General features: G+C 52.0%; 8 protein-coding genes across 8 annotated transcripts; 4 read left to right on the top strand and 4 right to left on the bottom strand.

Moving 5' to 3' along the window:
* Window positions 1-1234: 1234 nt before the first annotated feature.
* ACET3X_002931 (uncharacterized protein) lies at window positions 1235-2752 on the top strand (the record flags this gene model as incomplete). Its single annotated transcript, XM_069449728.1, has 2 exons — window positions 1235-1276; window positions 1424-2752. The coding sequence occupies 2 exons, from the start codon at window positions 1235-1237 to the stop codon at window positions 2750-2752; spliced, it is 1371 nt and encodes a 456-aa protein (XP_069309478.1).
* Window positions 2753-3391: 639 nt separating this feature from the next.
* On the bottom strand, window positions 3392-4120 carry ACET3X_002930 (uncharacterized protein; the record flags this gene model as incomplete). Its single annotated transcript, XM_069449727.1, has 1 exon — window positions 3392-4120. One exon carries the CDS (start codon window positions 4118-4120, stop codon window positions 3392-3394), a length of 729 nt encoding a protein of 242 aa, XP_069309477.1.
* Window positions 4121-5508: 1388 nt separating this feature from the next.
* On the top strand, window positions 5509-7293 carry ACET3X_002929 (uncharacterized protein; the record flags this gene model as incomplete). The annotated part of the gene is made up of 3 exons (XM_069449726.1): window positions 5509-5674; window positions 5726-6178; window positions 6230-7293. The coding sequence occupies 3 exons, from the start codon at window positions 5509-5511 to the stop codon at window positions 7291-7293; spliced, it is 1683 nt and encodes a 560-aa protein (XP_069309476.1).
* A 654-nt stretch (window positions 7294-7947) lies between these two features.
* ACET3X_002928 (uncharacterized protein) lies at window positions 7948-9680 on the bottom strand (the record flags this gene model as incomplete). The annotated part of the gene is made up of 3 exons (XM_069449725.1): window positions 7948-8175; window positions 8225-9578; window positions 9667-9680. 3 exons carry the CDS (start codon window positions 9678-9680, stop codon window positions 7948-7950), a joined length of 1596 nt encoding a protein of 531 aa, XP_069309475.1.
* A 518-nt stretch (window positions 9681-10198) lies between these two features.
* ACET3X_002927 (uncharacterized protein) lies at window positions 10199-11400 on the top strand (the record flags this gene model as incomplete). The annotated part of the gene is made up of 3 exons (XM_069449724.1): window positions 10199-10546; window positions 10595-11239; window positions 11290-11400. 3 exons carry the CDS (start codon window positions 10199-10201, stop codon window positions 11398-11400), a joined length of 1104 nt encoding a protein of 367 aa, XP_069309474.1.
* Window positions 11401-11954: 554 nt separating this feature from the next.
* Window positions 11955-12542, bottom strand: ACET3X_002926 (uncharacterized protein; the record flags this gene model as incomplete). Its single annotated transcript, XM_069449723.1, has 3 exons — window positions 11955-12014; window positions 12076-12365; window positions 12455-12542. 3 exons carry the CDS (start codon window positions 12540-12542, stop codon window positions 11955-11957), a joined length of 438 nt encoding a protein of 145 aa, XP_069309473.1.
* Window positions 12543-13552: 1010 nt separating this feature from the next.
* ACET3X_002925 (uncharacterized protein) lies at window positions 13553-14332 on the top strand (the record flags this gene model as incomplete). The annotated part of the gene is made up of 1 exon (XM_069449722.1): window positions 13553-14332. The coding sequence occupies one exon, from the start codon at window positions 13553-13555 to the stop codon at window positions 14330-14332; it is 780 nt and encodes a 259-aa protein (XP_069309472.1).
* Window positions 14333-14813: 481 nt separating this feature from the next.
* Window positions 14814-16579, bottom strand: ACET3X_002924 (uncharacterized protein; the record flags this gene model as incomplete). The annotated part of the gene is made up of 4 exons (XM_069449721.1): window positions 14814-15721; window positions 15771-16149; window positions 16207-16502; window positions 16561-16579. The coding sequence occupies 4 exons, from the start codon at window positions 16577-16579 to the stop codon at window positions 14814-14816; spliced, it is 1602 nt and encodes a 533-aa protein (XP_069309471.1).
* Window positions 16580-18268: the final 1689 nt, after the last annotated feature.

Below are 18268 nucleotides of genomic sequence, written 5' to 3'. Positions count from 1 at the left end.
ATCACTCGCAATGCGTTCACCTTCATTGCGTGCAGCCTTGCTGGCGCTCACTCTCGCGTCGACATCGTCAGCTGCAACAGTCTCACTTGCTTCCTTCATTCCGCGGCTCGATAACCTCCCAACATCCTGCAACACCGTCTACACCAGTTCCATCTCTGGATGCGTACCCGACGACTTCAAACCAGGCGCGACTTGTTCCGCTGCCTGTGTACGGGGCCTGTCAGCGACCGCAGAGAGCGTCAAGGACAAGTGTGAAGACGTCGATGCGGGCGAGCTGAGCATCATCGGGGTCTTCCAGAACGGACTGGGCATCCAGAGTCTTTGTCCGGGGGTCACCATTACGACGATTTCAAGCGAGAGCGCAGGAAAGACGAGCACGAAAACATCAGCACAAGCGACGAGCACCCAGGCGGCCTTGACCACTACGAGCTTCACCAATTCCGCCATCGAAGCAACCTCAACATCATCAAGTTCAAGCACGGAGACGGAAGACGAAGACGAGGAACCCACGGGCTCAGTGCAACTGACAAGTTCAAGTTCGTCGACGAGTGGCTTGGTCTTGGATCCGAATGCTACGGGAACGCTCACAGCTTCAATCGTCCTGCCCACCGACACTGCACAGCCGACACAGGCACCCAACGCACAATTGTCGAACGCTGACTCGGGTGGTGGTTCGCCGTTTGACGTCGTTGCTGTAGGTGCTTCGTCACAGCTCAAAACGTTGGAGATATCGATGGCGAGTCTATGCGCGATTGCAGTCGCATGGCTCGCAAGTGCGTAGTCGAGCAGCATTCTTTTCTTTTCTTTTTCTCTACATTGATGCATTGCCGAGATGGCTTACGATATGGCGTTGGGATTTGGGATGTCTGTACTATACCCGCATTGTCAGAGCGACGTAGAAGGGTCACGACTAGCTCACTGTCACAAAATGCTCATGCAGCACATGTGGTCAACTACCACAGCGCGCATAGCAAGAAAACGCGTGCGGAATGATGAATCAAACGTGCGCTATTACTCAATCTCTCGACTATCGGTCTTGCCTGAATCTTGTCAAATTAGCGTCATGCGTTGTGCTCCATGTACGGTAATGGAACCTTCCGGCCAGTCCCCGCACCCCTGCACGGCAAGCGAGGGCAGCTGCACCCCAGACGTAATCGCCCTTCGCGCCGCCAGGAGACTTATCGCCAGCCCTCGACCAACTCGGCCCCACCATGCAGGAGCACAGTCGGGGACCATGAGGAAGACGTTATTGCTGTGTTTCATCCACGGCTTCAAGGTGTGTGTGTGTGTGTGTCTTGTGTGCGCGAAAGGGCCATTACGTCATCGCCCGGGTCATGTCTGCGCGACTCAGTCATGGGCAACATGCAACACGTCGCGATCGGACAGACATGGACGACGAGTGCTATGCTGACATTCGGTGTAGGGCGGCGATGAGACATTCAGGACATTTCCGAGCCACGTCAAGGCACTCCTCCAGCATGCGCTGCCCAAAGTCACCGTCCTCACCATCACATACCCCAAGTTCGAGACGCGAGGCGACCTGCACGAGTGTGTCGGCCGCTTCAAAGAATGGCTGCAGAACAAGGTCATAGACCTCGAGGTCGCCAATTCGACCCCTTCGCCCACAGTCGACCCTTCTGTGCGCACGATACTCGTCGGCCACTCCATGGGCGGCATCGTTGCCGCTGAGACGCTCCTCTCCATCCTCGCCGAACAGCCGATACATTCACAGTCCGACTCGCAGACGGGCTCTTCCGGATCGCTTGCAGATCATTCTACGCTCATGTTCCCGTACATACAGGGCATTCTCGCCTTCGACACACCATACCTCGGCATAGCGCCTGGCGTAGTCGCTCATGGCGCAGAGAAGCATTGGAACACTGCCAGTTCGGCATACTCGGCATACAACAGCCTTGCAGGCGCCTTTGGGTGGGGTGGCAAGGACACTGCATCCAGGGCTGTTGATACGAGCAAGATGCTCCCAGCACCCTCGTCTACTGGAGACGCAGCAGCAGCACCCATGTGGCAGCGTTACGGCAAGGTGGCCATGTTCGCCGGTGCAGCGGGCGCCATAGCAGCAGGCGGCGCGGCAGCATACATGAAGAAAGACCAGATAACCCAGGGTGTCACATGGGCTACGTCCCACTTGGAATTTGTCGGGGTCCTAGCACGCCCCGAAGAAATGCGAAAGCGACTCGAGACGGTTGCAAAGCTCACCACAAGCCACCATCTTGGCTTCTGTAACATGTACACCACCCTTGGCCATGCCGTCAACAGCGAGAACAAAGAACACGGCTGGACTGGTAAGGTCGCGGGAAAAGACCGCACCTTCTGCAACCTACCCAAGGGGCCTCTGAAGAACTTCTTCATGCCTGCCGTAAACGACAAGGCCACAGCGGAAACGTGGGCGCACACTTCCATGTTCGAGCCCCGCAACAACCCCGGTTACTACACTCTCAGCGAGACGGCCAAGGAGAAGATTATCGAGTGGACAGAATCCACAGATTGGTACGAAGAAAGCGAGGGACCGTTGACTGGCGAGGTCGGTGAAGAAGCAGAGATTGTAGAGAGACAGGAAGTAGATGAGCAGATGCAGAAGGAGGCCGACAAGAAGGAAGCGGAGGAACTAGAAAACGCAGAGGAAAAAGGCGATGTAGATGCTTTGGAGGAAGATGGCGAGTTTGTGGATTTGAAGAGAACTGGCGAGGTGGCGGAAGGGGAGGATGAAGCGAGGAAGAGGAGAGAGCTGTGATGGGAGTTCTTTGAGTCTACATACCCTAGTGCTCGCGAGGATGAATACATGCTTGAACAATGCTTCTTTCTTGTTCTTTTCTTTCTGCAAACTGGGCTCACAGGGCTGAGCACTCACTGTTGCTTGTCAGGTCATGAAGGCGAATGAACTATTACTGAATGAAGGTCGATGTGGCTGTTGTACTGTATACGAAATACACTGGAATCAACAGATACTCTACTAGTCTACTAGCTCTAGAAAGCCAGCTTTGCGCAAACTCTACAATATTATACAATAATGTCACTGCCAGACTTGATCGACGGGTTGTAAGCTCAGACGGGCTAGCGCTGGACAAGCTTTTCCACCCGCGTTGGCGTTTTTCAACGCTTTTTGCATCGTCCATTGATCTCCAGTCTCCATGTCATCCGCGCATAAATACGTAGTCCAGGCACGCTGGAATGGACCGACTGAAGCTTCGACCGCGAGTGCCCCACGGCCGATGACAGGTCACTCGAATCTCACTCGCACAGTATTGTAACAGAGTGCTGTTGGGCTGTCCTGACACCAATACTTCAACATCGAGGCACTTTGTATCTTATGCGATTAACGAAGACGGATCTAAACGCTATTCAAAAGACAGAATGCATCATCAACCTCCTCCTAGACGTCGTCAACATCCATTTCATCCACGTTCATTTCATCTTCCCAGTCCTCATCCTTGGCCTCACTGTCGTCCTGAGCGTCTTCATCACATACCATTTCTGAACGAGGAGGATCGTTTCTCTCCACGAGATACGGATTACTTTGGTCAACATCCTCCCGCCATATCGCCAAGGGGTCGGCTCCAAAGCCACCGCCCACGAAATAAAGGTAGCCAATCTCCCCTGCAGTCTTCTTGACCAGACGCTCCCACTCTTCTCTTTCTTCTTCCTGTTGCAGTGTTTCTCCAAAGCCTGGTTCGACATGCACATCTTCCGTCGTCTCCGAGTAGCACAGTGAGCTACGTGGCGGGCTGGGTCGCGCAGTGCCACCGCGTGCGCGTCGCTCTGCCATACGGATCTGGTCCCTGTGGTTCTGAAGGGAACGGCGAACAAAACAGACGGATATGGGCTCTTTCCAGAAAGCGGCGGCTATGCAGCAGTCGCCCAGGCCGTGCTTGCGACGTATTGCTGCCTCGTTCTTTTGTAGGGTTTCCCAGGCTAATCGGAGCTCGTTGTTTTCTTGCACTGACTTGCGCACGTTCTGGATTATCTGGCGCAATTTTGAGTTTCCTCTTTCAGTTGGCGCGCGTAATGGTGTCCGATGGCTGTACACGGGTGTGTGTGAGGTGGCAAGAGCGCCTGGTTTCTCCCACCAAGCCACGTACGGTGCAATTTCTGCCTCAGGCATCGTCGTGGGGTAAGACGCCACCAAGTAGTCGCAGACTGGGCACAAGGAAGGATTTGGGGACAAGATTGCTGCCTGCACGCTGTGAGGGTCGAACCTTTGATGAGCCTCATCCCACTCCCGCTCACGTTCCCAGCGTAACTGATCGAGTTGGCGGGTCTTCTCAAGTCGTTGCCTCGCGACCAGGTACGCCTTTCTTGCCAAGTTCCACCGCCGGTTGCGCATGTACTCTGGAGGCCTCAATCCACCTTCGGCTACCAGCTCCTTCAGTGCAACGTCGGACTTTGCTCTGGCGAGCGAAATAGTGCACTTGGGACACCGGGGGGTACGTGGTGGGCTGGAGGGGTGAATTTCATGGTGACATCGAGTCGCAGTCCTAGTCTGGTGACCGTAGGGTGAGTGAGTAAATGGCCGTTTCCTGCTAGGTGATAACAGCAACGTGTCGGTGCTGAGCATCATCGGCATGGTGAAGGTTGGGGCCTGGCTGATGTATTTGTCGATTTATGCTGGTGGAAGTGGTGTGCATTATTATAGTCGAAAACGATGGGTCGCTTGCTGTGGTGGACCACAAATCAGCGACGGACCGGGAGTGTGAGCAGAGAGATGAAAGCTTGTGAAGAAGGACGCGCAGTATGAATGTAGCAGGCGCAAAGGGGTGTGTGGTGCGAGGTCTTAAACGTAAGTTACACTCCAGCCTATTCAATGAGGCGCGTCAGGGCGTCATCGCCTCGTCGGCTGATTGGCCGGCCGCCCCAAAAGTCACACGCGAGCAGTTATGGAGCTTGTCCGTGCACTACTTAGCCACCCACACGCTGACTGACTTTGTGGGGGTCTTGGGCATCATAAAAGCGCGGAAGCCGACGTGGAAATGTTGCAGTTGACATGGGAAACTAAAGAAATGCTTCGCCACCCGGACGGCAGCCCTGACCATGTACTGTTGTCGCGGCCCAGTATGGAGACTACCTAGGTACCTTTACTTTCGCAGCGAGCGCTGGCCACGCTAGTCCCAATATGTCGCTCTACACTCACCTTCACTTGGACAACATGCTACCAAAATCGTGACATTGAGCGATGCCACTCTTGACTGCTTGCCGTGATGATGTCGCTAACAAAAGCTTCTCTGGATATGCACAACGACGTACAAATGTCTTGACTCGGTCGCTCACTGCAAAAGTACTATTACTACATCACTATCTACAGTGAGACGCCAAAAGTCAGTTCGCCGACAGGTCGAACTCGTAAACCAAGGTGACGGGCGATTGAAATTGCAGGTCAGTGCCGCATTCACCATCGTAGCGACAGGTAAAAGGATCACTCTCATGCTAATGAGCAGCTGTCTCACATCCCTACAGCAACGCTCTATTAACAGTAACTTTGCACAAAAGCGCGACATGGAGCAAAAGCGGCCGAAGATGTCGCCCAGATCTGGCTCTTTCAATCCAGAGGCGCCAACTTTCAGTCCAACTATCGTCGAGACTAGCATATCCGCTGGGCCTGCAGGATCAACTCCGCCGACCAGTCCGCGACAGAGAGCAGAAGTACCAGACTTGTTCGACGGTAAATCTTCTTCTACCACGATTCTACCACACAAGCCTGACGTGTGTGCAGAAGACTCGCCTTTTCGCCCTTCTAGAGACATGCGGCCCAACTACCAAGGCTACGAAGAGATCAACGCTGTGCGAATGCCGAAGAAGCGGCCAGTTCAAAAGAGTATGCCACTGAATTCTCTGCAAGAAATGCTACGGGGTGAGACCAGCACCATCACAATGCCAATATCGCACGCTGACATGATAGATCACCATATCACCTTGGACCAAGATCGACCTGGTGCGGACTTCCGCAGTAGCTTTTCTCGAGATCCTTCCAATTCTGCCATGGCATATGCCCCACCTAGCCTGTTCTCCGCACAGCGGCTCCGTTCAGATTCCAACGCTCCAGGCGTCGACGAGCTCAGTGCAGGACTTGGCCTACCCAGTATCCAGAAGAAAGGCACCGACGTCGACTCACCAGCGCGCTCTCACAAGTCACGCGACTCTGAAGTTCTGCCTCAAGGTCTCTGTGGTAAGCTCATAGGGCGGGCGCTGGACAAGCCGTTGACCGCTAACGCCTTAGCCCAATACATGAACGGCAAGAGTGTACTCCCAGGCGACGTCACTAACACGCCTCGGGGTCTCAAGGACCGTGGTCATGACATGAATTCTGGAGAACGTGCAGGTGGAGTGCGTCAATCCATGAAACTAGTGCCTCCGCCTCCTGGCTTTACTGGAGAACGCCCTCGCAGGATCATCGCGGAGGAGCGCAGCTCAGTCAAACCAGTGGCTACGGAGTCCCCAGTTCGGCAAGTTTCCACCGGCCCTGCAGCACCTGGACAACTGCGACCATTGAGCAATCTTCAGCCTATCAACCATGCGCAACACCATCGCCATGCACGCGGACCGTCTAGACCTTACCATTTAAGAGCACCTCCCCGTGCCAGACGCACTGATCAGGGCCCCGAGCCCTCAAATGCCGATATCTATCCCGATGATGCGAGCTTCATGCCCCGACGTCCATCATATCAGCCCGAGCCTTCCAGTTTCTTACAAGGCTACGTGTTGGATGTGCCATCAACTAGACAGTTTCGTGCAGAAGACGCTGTGGTATGGCCCACCCCAGCAGAAGTCTACAGGCAGAAGCTCGACAGTCCACCTAGACACAGTGTCTTCGCTCGCAACACTTCCTTCATAGAGAACCGCGAGCCAGAGCGTTGGTCTCCTCCCGCTGCATCGTCCATGTCGCAGTACATGCTGCAGTTTGGACAGCCCTCCCACCCCCTTGCTTTGAGGTTCTCGCCTCCTGCCCCATCCCCCTCTCCTCCTTTCGACATCTTTGCAGGCCACTATCCCCCCACATACGATGATATTCACGAAACTGACGCAGAGATTGAGTGCCTCCTCGCTATTCTTCCCGATATCTTCGACCTCGATCTACCTGAGATGCCGTGCGACGAGCGCCCCCTTACACCCGGTCAGACAGACGGTACTCGGTACGGTCTGGCGTTCCACGGCATCGGAATAGGCGATCGCTGGAACTGTCCTGATGTGCGTGAGGGTGAGCCGTTCCGAGTACGTCCCCGTGATCATGAAGGTTGGGGTGGATGGCAGTGGGCTATCGACAACGGATGGGGGAATGAGTAAGCTATCACTAAAACTATCTCTAATCCTGTCCGAACTGACACTACATTGTGGTACGCATCCTAGGCGATGAGTGAGAGAGAGGTAGCACGGCCGGAGGAGAACTTAGGGCAGCTTGAGATTTCGTTGAAGGCTTCTTGGATATGGACTTGGCGGAGGAACGGTGTGGAAGACCGAATGGTGTTGCTGCTGAGTCTGTCCCATCGCTCTCCGTAGAGCTCAAGCTTCTGTATGACCATGGGGACAAATAAGGATTTGTAGGTTGTCATTGGCTGGGGTCCAAAACAGTATTCATTACTGCATCAACCAATCTCAATCTCAAGGATTTACTCATGTTTGCCACATGACAAGAAGCACAGTATTCTCAAGCAGGTTTAGAAGTTCGTGTGCATAAGGATATCGGGTGACAGGCCAAGAAGCTACAGTATACTCTAAAGACGGTCTTCAACACGTCGCACCCCAACGCCTAGACAAGTGCCCTATTGATGTATTCGTGCCAAAAACCTAATCTCCTACCCACAAGCCCTTTTGCTACCTTTTGAATCCCATCTATTGAGATGCTGGTTCCTCTAATCTCAGATCGGGTCAAAGTCCGTTTGTTGGCTCACTCGCTCATTGTCAAACGTAGCGCCGTACCGACACCGATACCGCACCTGATCAAGAAGACGGGTTAACATGCGACTTCAGATTCAGAGGCTGAATACCATGTTGGGGTGTCGCAGTGCCGGAACCGGCTTGAGGAGTACCCATTCCAGATAGTGGACTTACGGCGCCACTTGGGGGAACGGGGATCTTGATATCTTCGGGGCTTCCAGGAACCATCGACTCGGGTAAATCAGGAATCTTGATGCGTTTTGCTACGTTATTGTAGGATGAGGGTATGATCTAGAATATGTTAGTGCATAGGAAAAAACAACTTTGTGGAACGTGTTACCTCAATGATTTCATCGCGAGGGAACTCGAGCTTGGGTATGTCGGCCGCATTACATGCCATCAGGTACCCATAAAGGACACGAAGGACAGACTCATGAGCAATGATGAGAAGATCGTTTTCTTCACGCTCAAGTTCTAGAATGATAGGTTCCATGCGCACGGCAAGGTCGTGGTACGACTCTGCACGCGGATACCGGTGGTGGTATGGGTCCGCTTCGTGCTTGGTCACTTCTTCAGGGAACTCTTCGCGGATCTTGGCCTCTGACATCTTCTCGCATACACCAGGATTCATCTGGCTCATTTGCGATCGCTGTCTAACCCGGTAGCCCATGGAAGCCAGAACCTCTGACGTTTGGACAGTCCTTCGGCGCGTGGAAGTCCAGATTGTCAACGGCTTCAAGGAGGCATCGGTTGCTCCCGACTCAATCAGTTTCTGCTTCTCTTCTTCGCGGTACTTCAGGAGCACCTCACTCATCTTCTTGGCGTATTCGTGACCTTCCGGTGAAAGGTTTGCGTCTGCTTTGTATGAGTCTTCCTCTCGCGTGGTCCCGGCCCGAGCAAAGTATGTTTGCCGTGACTTGATGTGGAGGTTGAGTAGGTAGAAGACTATTCTTTGCGAGAGATACCCGAATGCGCAGTTGTTCACTACCACTCTCTCACCAGCATTGATCATCTTGATCCAGTGCAAGTCAGGCTCCTCCATGGTCTCGAAGTGCGGTATCCGTGCATTGATCCGTGCCAGGTAGTCGTGCACCGCATCCTCGTCCTTCCATCCTTGATAATCCGGCGAAGAGATCTTGACACGACGGACGTTCTCTTGGATGATGCGCTCATCGGTGCAATGTGATTCGATGAAGACTGTTTGAATTCCATTCTTGGCAAATTCTTTGGCCAACGATCTGCGACCTTGGCTGATTGCATTGACAGCGTCGTAGATGGCCACTTGGCCCTTGTCGTTTTCCAGGAAGTGGTAGATATCTTCACGGCACTTTTTCAAAATCTTGTTGCGCAGCAAAACAGATTGTGGTGATGCATTCAGGAAGAAGTAATCGTCGGGCACATCGTTCTCCGGGCCTAGCGTAGCGCGACGGTAATCGCCAAGATGAAACACGTGCGTCTTGACACCCAGCCATCGGAGGTAGCGGGCCAAGGCAACAGATGTATGTGTCTTTCCGCGAGCTGGCAGTCCGCAGGTGGCGATGACTATTCGACCAGAATGGAAAAGGCGGCCGGATTCTGTACTATAGAGTTGGGCGGGGGCCATTTCCTCTTTGGTGGGTAAGTCGTGGATTGCGTCGACGAAAGTGCTCGACCGCCGCCGGAAGCGGGGTGAGTTTGCGTATATCTCTGCGGTACTAGTCATCTTGAGTGAATGTTCCATTCAAGAGGTGTGCAGCGTTGGCACTTTCACATTGCTGCGGGAAGTGGGGTCATGGTACTCACAGTAGGGTATCCATGATTGCAAAATCGTCAGGTCGAGATGAGGAACAGACGGAAAGGGGAGAAGTGCAAAGTGCACAGGAATAGAAACGGTCGGACGTCAATAAGTAGAGTTGCGTTCGGTTCAAGGTCACAATTCCAAGGTTCCGGCGTTGATAGCGTTTGCCGAGAGACGTCAGCGAACAAGGTGCGACAACCCGTAACAGTCAAGTGCAGCAACTTCCACGAAACAGTGTCGCAGATAGGTCTGGGGATGGCTAGGCAGCAATTCGCGGGGTTCCGTAGTCAAGGGTCACAAAAAGCAACCATTCTATCAACGGGCAGCATGTCCTGGATGATGCTAGAGATCTGATAAGCTCTAGCGTCCCTGTGTCGTATCACGTGACGACTTTAGAATTTCTGTTCGATATCGTCATGCTAGCGAACGCGACCCAACATCGCCCTCCACCCGTTCGCTGCCATTTCCATCACAGTCTGTGCAAGCACTCCCATATTTTCTGGGAGCTTCTAGTTTGACTCGGTGTATATATTCACCATGGCCACCCCGCTGCAGTTCAACCCAGCGCAGGAACAAGCTGTCGCCGATATCCTATCACGACCTCGCGCCGCCAACACCGGTCCGTTCGCACAATTCCTAAATGTATACGATGCATTCCAAGATCGGAGAGAAGCATTGGGTCTCAGCAACCCAGGCACAGTGGAAAACATTGCGAGGGAAGTCCAGCGCGATGTCTTCCTGAACAACTCCAGCTTCTCAGGCCTGCGCGCCGAGCTCACCAAGGCCTTCAGCGCCGCTCCGCTATTCCAGGTTGCACACTCGTTGTCCATGGGATCACAGGTCATGCCGCCATACTCGTACATGGTTCTCTACGGATCGCCAAGGGTTTGTCGCTCAGATCGTCGGCAGCCTTCCTCTTGCTGACTTTTCTAGGTATTCATGCAAGGTAACCTAGACAACGAGCTTGCCTTCTCCGGTCGCTTCAACTGGCGCTGGACGTCAGCATTCGTTACCAAGACAGCTGTTCAGCTCACGTCGCAAGGCAACATGGTTTCGCTCGAAAACGACTACACTGGCGCCGACTTCTCCGCTTCGCTCAAGGCTGTCAACCCCTCCCTACTCGATGGTGGCATTACTGGTATGCTCATGGCCAGCTATCTCCAGGCTGTCACACCAAAGCTTTCGCTCGGCATCGACGCATTCTGGACCCGTCCGGCTATGGCATACCCCCCAGAGCTGAACGTCTCGTACGCAGCACGTTACAGGGCTGTCGACTGGATGGCATGTGGTCAGATCATTCCTGACCGTGGTGTATTGGAAGCTTCATACTGGCGCAGACTCACCGACAAGGTCGAGACCGGCATCAACTGCAACCTCGCATTTGCTGGAATTGGCCCCGGAGGACCCATGGCTGGACCGCAGAAGGAGGGTAATGTTACTATCGGTGCCAAGTACGATTTCCGTCAGTCATCATACAGAGCACAAATAGACAACCAGGGTAAGGTGTCGTGCTTGTTGGAGAAGATGATTGCGCCGCCAATCCGTGTAACCTTCTCAGGTGAAATCGACCACAAAATGGTAAGTTTTGTAGAATCCAAGCCTGACTGTGAATACTGACGGTAGCGCAGAACGCCGCTAAGCTTGGTCTGGCCGTTGCGATAGAAGCACCCGACGAGGCAGTCATGGAGCAGCAAGAACAACAGGGCGCTGCAATGTCAGCCGCCTCAATCCCCTTCTAAACGCCCCTCCACACACCCATGTATCGACTATAATACCATGACTCTTCTCTTAGCTGTATTACCACCTTTCTTGGAGCGAGCGTCGTCTGCAATCCCAGCGCCCCCGCTTTCCCGGTCTCCACTATTTGCGGATTGACGGTACTGCGTGCGCGCGGCTGGAGTGATTTATGAACGTAAAAGGCGTAACGTTGACATCTGATGGGATACGAGCTTGGGTAGACAGGACTTCGGCGAAACATCTACGCCGCCAGATGTTTGCAAGCCGACACGAGACGAGACGATGCATTTGTACATATAGTAGCATAGCCAATGGGCATAAAAAAAGACATGTAAAGATGAAGCGAGATGCTTTTTGCAAGTTGAACATGTGACGCAATACATTATCGTGGAGTCGAGAAATATAGTACAGATCGTTACGGCGTAAAAATCTCGCCGCCAATGTACAGGTACAGCCCCGTTCCATGCACCGTCATCCTAATAAAACAGGTGCGAAGAGCTCAACGCTCGTGTTTGAGCGACTATCAGTCGAAACGCCAAATCGAAGTTTTTGTCGTCTACAAAGCAGGCTTTGCGCCTGTTGGCTGACCAAGTGACGGCGCACCCGGAGCCATGAACTATCAAAGAGTTAGCACTTAGTTGAAGAGGTTACATCTGACGAGTCGGGGTTCTAAATACCTCGTTTTGCGCCCTCTGTGCCTGCAGTTCAGCTCGCTCCTGCTCGACAATCATCTGCTCCTCGCTGTATGCCAATGCCCATGGCACACCCAGAAGCAACGCACTTGTGCTCACAACCCAGAGAGTCTTGCTGCCCATGTTGAGGCCGCTCTTGAACCATGAAGAGATTGTGTTGGCTTTTGAAGAGACGGAACGGCGTGTGCTGGCAGGGATCATGTCTTGTAGGGCGAGAATGCGCTCGTAGAGGGACTCGTCTGGCTGTACGGAGTGGATCGAGGATGTGTCTGACTCTGTAGCGCTACAGTCAGTAATCAAATGTCTTCGAGTCGGCCTCTTCCATGCGCCAGAGGCCGCATGGTAGCCGTTCGTCGTGTCGTACCAGAGTCGGTGTCCCACTCATCGTCGTCATGCGGGCCCTCCTGCTCGCGCACAAACTCCTCATCCATGACCTCTTCGAGCTTGACCATCTTGGCGGTTGTCCGGGTTCGCGATTGATTTAGCGCGTGTGTGAAATTCAGCGACAACCAAGCGTTGATGTAGGTTGGTGATGTTGGGCCTTGAGCTGCTTGTGACGAGGATAGCCGTACTATCAAAAAGTTAGCACAATACATGATGACATAAGGGCCACTAGCGCTGCCGCACGTGCTTCCCATCGACCTTGGAACACGACACCTGCACTCTTCACTATCTACGTATCAGCTCTTCATAACCAAGTCTCTGGATATTCTCATGCTCGTCTGCACTCTATTCCGACTATTTTTGCTTCAGCGGGACAAGTAATATGTCGAACCGAATAAGTGTGAGCCGGACGCATTTAGGGAAAGAGTAGGATGGATGTTGGAATATCTGTTTCTACAAGAAAATTGTCGATGCATGCCTTCCCTCAAAACTGGCAAAATCAGTGTTCCATCTGACTTGTGGTGGTTCGCTTGATTGAACTACTACAACGGCTTTTCATTCCAGACTTGAGCCTCCGCTCAGAGATGACGACGGCATGGACGGAATAATCCCTGTACACAAGATACCCGAGATCGAAACAAGTACCAGTATTCAGAAATTAGACCCAGCCTTCGCTCCCTGGGTCTAAACAAGAACTAAAACGATCCGCACTTCCCTAACTATCAACATTACTGACTAAATTACTGTGTGCGTCATTATCGCTGGGCAACACAGCCTACTAATCGTTGGGCACGGTAAACAGCATGTCATCGATAGACTAGGTGACAAGGAGGTGCATGTATCATGACCAAGCACCTGCTTGTGTGAGATTGACGGGATGGCTTGGTATGCCCTAAAGACGGCGCCGATGACTGCAGCGAACAACTAGTGCGGAACAGACGGTTCTCTGACGCGTCCCCGCTTTAATTGCCAATGTTGTTACGAATGCGCGCTTACATGTACAAATTTACAAGGCCAGCTCGCCTTCGCGACCAGCTAACGTAGTTCCTGTAAGGAAGACCTCAATTCATCGCCAACCATGGGCAATCAACCCTCCGTCCCCAAGCCAGGTACTAATTTCCAAGTCATTGGCGCTGGCCTCTCGCGCACAGGCACTGCCTCATTCAGCGAAGCGTTGCGCATCCTACTCAACGGGCCTGTCTATCATGGTGGTACACAAGCCACTCTAGGACCCGAAAACGAAATCAAATCCTTGATCAAACTCCTCTCGCACTTCCCACCAAAATCGCCATCGGACAAAACGACCATTCATAACTGGTTGAAGCAGCACTTGAACGGTTATGCCGCAGTCACCGATGCACCTTTGAACGGGATGGTTGAAGAGCTGCTTGAGGTATATCCTGATGCGATAGTAATCTGCACCATTCGGGACCCAGACGCGTGGGTGAAGAGTCTGGAAGTGATACAGAACGCGACTACCATGTGGTTCCTACGCTTTGTACTCTTCCCTATTCCCGGCATGCGTTACTTCGTCGACTTCGTCAATGGCCTAGCAGCTCAATGGATCTACCTGTATGGTCCTGCAGCCACAGTCGAAACCTACGATAAGCACATTGCTTACTTGAAGAGAGTCGTGCCAGAAGACAAGCTGGTCTTCTTCAAGGTCAAGGACGGTTGGGAGCCGCTCTGTAAGGTGCTTGGCAAAGAGGTTCCGCAAGATATCCCGTTCCCAAGGATCAACGATGGAGAAGCCATTGACAGACTGGCGAAGAGAATGGTGACCAAGGGTTTGTTGCGATGGCTCGCCATCTTTGGTGTAGTAGGAGCGGCTGCTGTTCCCTTTTTCTTGAAACGGTAGAGAGTGTCTCTGTTTCGCCGGTCGGGTATGTCGATGACTTTCTCCGTCATGTGTATTCTGCTCTACACAGGCTATGGTATATATCTATAAATTACACTACTATTTCTTCCACATACGACCATAGGACACTGAAAATTAGGCTTCCCGTCCGCTCAGCCATATACAAGCAGTGTACCGGCGGATTAGTAGTTAGGTGGGTGACCACTAGCGAATCCCCGCTGTTGTATGTTTTTGAGGTTCTTTTTTGCCATACGGTGGAGCTCGTGTGGAGATCAGCTGACTAGCCAGCACACCAAACACCTGACGGCGATCATTTTTGGTTGCGTATTGTAGGCTAACACCAACATTCAGCTCCTCAAACTCCATGCCGATGATACAGTTGCAGAGTCAAATGGGAAGCTAGTATCATTTTTCGGCATCGTGCTGTGCTCGGGAGTAAGTAACTCAAAACGTTGAAGATAACTAGTGACATCTGTCGTGTTTAGTCGAACGGCCAGTAGCGTTCGTATTCAGCTCGTTCCTCCTCGTTCTCCGCCAACTGCTCAATCAGCTGTTCTTTCATTTCCTTGAGTGCCGCTCTACAAGCATCGTACCGCTCGTGGTCGATGAAGCCCTTGTCCGGCCACAGTTCGCCCATAGTTTCCTTCACTTGCGCCACAAGTTCTGTTCCAGCTACCGCACAATCACTTTTAAACTTGATGCGCTCAATTTCAGCATCCGAAAAATCGAATGGGAACGGAGTCTGGCCTGTGACTGCTGTTACGGTCGGCCATGTGTCCTTCAAATCGACCAGAAGAGACTGGAAGTGCGCCTCGCCGTACTCAAACATTCTGTGTGCCAGGAACAGTAGCCCATATGACGCTGTCTTTCGGAACTCCGTCACCTCAAACAAGTCTGGATTCTTCGCTTGCATGAGTTTTCGCCATGCGATGAATATATTTAAATGCGCGTAATCACGCAGAGCCGCGGATTTCTCTTCAGGGGAAAGTCCAGAAAGATCTGGCTTCGGAGTCAAATCGAGGTTCTCTGGCTCGAGGCCATCCCAATCGAGGAATGCTGGATCCGCATTGTGGTTGAAGAGAGGTGAGATGTGGCAAGACTGCCAATCGATGATGGTTGTAATCTTTCCGGGATTGCTGGGATCGACGAAGATGTTATCATCGTGCAAATCGTCGTGCCAAAGGTATGGATCGCAAATGGTTTTATTTCCAGGAAGGATTGCATCAACGATTTGCCGGTACTGACCAAGCGCAGTGAGCTTCTCCTCCGGGTCTGGTTGATAAAGCTTGGGGCCACAGAACAGAGCTATCTGTTTCGGCGAATTCAGAACCTGAGTTGCCTTCGTCTCCCTTTCACCGATCGATCGCAAGTACTGGCTCAACGAGGACCCTACAAGAAAGTCAGAAATGGTACGAAACTGTTCTGAGCTGCGACGTACATGGTCCTCTTCTGATATCTAGACCGGTCCGGCCAGCATCATGCCAGTCCCTACCGGTAGCTGGCCCTATAACAAATTCTGGGTTTTTAATGACCACGCCATCTTGGACGTAATGGCTCGCCGAAGATGACTGCACATCTTTGGCATAGTACAAGCCGCCGTAGTGTGAGAATGAAGTACTCAGCCACCGCTTTTGAATCTGTATCAGGGCAAGCAGCACTTGAAGCTTTTGAGGTAATTCCATCGCATCCCAAACCTGAGATAGAGGAACACCCTGCGCTTTTTCCATGATGATGTATTCAGCTCCAACCGAATGCGATTGAGCATTAGAGTTCCATGCGTAAACACGAGGCGCAGGTGTATCAAGCACTCTCCTAGCCTACAACAGTATTTAGGTCAATCCGAACTCCATAGTCATCAGCTCAAGAACACTTACGAAATCCATTGTGGCGACTTCGCTAGCCGTGGTGTAATGTGTGCGGCCTGCATTTGGGTTGGGTACCTTAGCAACAACCTCTCGGCCGTCGTCCATGAGCATGAGGAACGCTTTGTTGAACATCCCGTCCGGGAACTTTCTGACGTCGACACACTGAGCAGCTCCGACTGAGTCTGCTGCAACCCTTGCGAGCTCGTTCATGTCGAACCCAACCTCTCTTTTTCTAAGATTTTCATCCTCATCTAAGACAAAACGACCGCGTGTGAATTTAAAAAACTCCTTCCGGGTATTCCAATCTAGAGCAGTTGAGCATGTGTTACTTCGACATTTAGTTGAACACTATAGAACTCGTACCTATAGTTTGAAAGCTCATTTTTGAGGATGATATGTAATTTGACGACGAATAAGCTCTTAGGAAAGGTATATTGACCACCGTGGGGTTTTGGACATAGCCACGGAGAGCAGAGGAGGTACTTCTTCTGCCCAGCATCGGGGCGGCGCATAAATACCGATCACGTCGGCTTCAACGTCCCAACAGCTTTGTGAGAGACAACAGGCTTAGAAGACCACTTTGAAACCAGGATTCGCACAAGGTGTGGTCCACGGCAGACGTGGAGATTAAGAAGGATAGAACCGATAAAGAGGCAGAGCAAGCAATTGATGACTTCGCGGCACAGCTAGAACGCAACCTCAAAGAGTAGACCCTTCAGTCAAACGGCCTCGGTCAACTTGCAGAAAGTGGGAATCTGCGGACAGAACCATCCTTTTGGTTGTTGTACGTGGGATGAGACGGGAAGCTCGATGTGGACATTCAAAGTGTTAAGAGGAAGCTCAAACAATGTTAGTAGGACGTGTTTCTGGTAGGGAAGGATGCTAGCGCAGCGATAGTTTATAGTTGCTAGACCTGGCTAACAATATATAATATCTTGCACTATGATCAGTACTTCACTAATTATACGTACTTATTTGGTGGCATAGCGTAGTGGTGCAGGACTGCATCTTGACAACAATTGGTACACTAAATACCTAACGACAATTATTTTTGGCTGCAACAGATAGTATACGTTCGTAGCCTATTGTAACTGAAGCAGTTGAACGGCGCTTATGGCAGGAAATGTTATGCTGCGCGCCTTGGTTGAGGTGACTCTGGAAAGCAACAAAAAGCAAAACATCGAGACGTGAACATGAGCACACACGCTTTCAACCATCCCTGCTAGCATCAAAATCACACTCAATTCTCGGCCGAAAACTCTCACCATCTTTCTCTTCTCCTAAATGACAGCCAGGCATTTGCGATGCGTACTCATAGCGTCTTCATTTGCCAAATCCAGCTCTTCAGAGGTCATCGACTCCACCACCTTCGCTATCCTCAGACAGTCCTGTGAACCATACTGCGCAATCTTCTACTCCTAGAACATGTCGGCGAGGTTGATATATCCGCTCTTCCAAGTTCGATAAATGGTTCTCACGTAGTTGACGCTGTCTCTCCATATAAGATCTGACCCAATAGTGAAAAGAAAGACGGCAATATCTTATTTGTTTGCTGCTGGGGCTCCCTCCAGTGTTGTGCTTTCATTGTGACCACCAGGAGAAGCGTTGAGGTTGGCGCCCGCTTGGATCAGCAATTCGAGCATCTCGCTACCTTCATTGATAGTGTTATTGCGCTGTAGTCAGCAGCTATTAGTTTCTTGACAATCGAGACATTGTGTTACTGCTTGTTGCAAAAGCGTCCGGATTCTTCTACATCAGCTGTAGATGTATTGGGAGAGTTCGGCATCGCGCATGTATCGAAAAGCCACTCCACCTTCACGTAACATTTCGACATCGCAGTATGCCGAAGAGCGAAACGGAGTCGCTGTTTAACGTGATTTGCCCCCCCCCCCCCCCCCCCCCCCCCCCCATGATCCGGTCAATCTTATCCGGATTCAGGTCAGGTCAGTTCCCAGACCTATGTTTCCAGGCGTCAAGTTTTCAAAGAACAACCCAGATGCGTAGGCCGCGCTCATTTGGCGATATTGCGATATTCGCTGTTCATTGGAAGAACAGACGGGAGCTGGCGAAC

The sequence above is a fragment of the Alternaria dauci genome, chromosome 2 (genome assembly GCF_042100115.1).
Source record: "Alternaria dauci strain A2016 chromosome 2, whole genome shotgun sequence".
NCBI lineage: Eukaryota > Fungi > Ascomycota > Dothideomycetes > Pleosporales > Pleosporaceae > Alternaria > Alternaria dauci.
The sequence above is the reverse complement of the archived record's forward strand: the minus strand, read 5'-3'. Positions and strand labels throughout refer to the sequence as shown.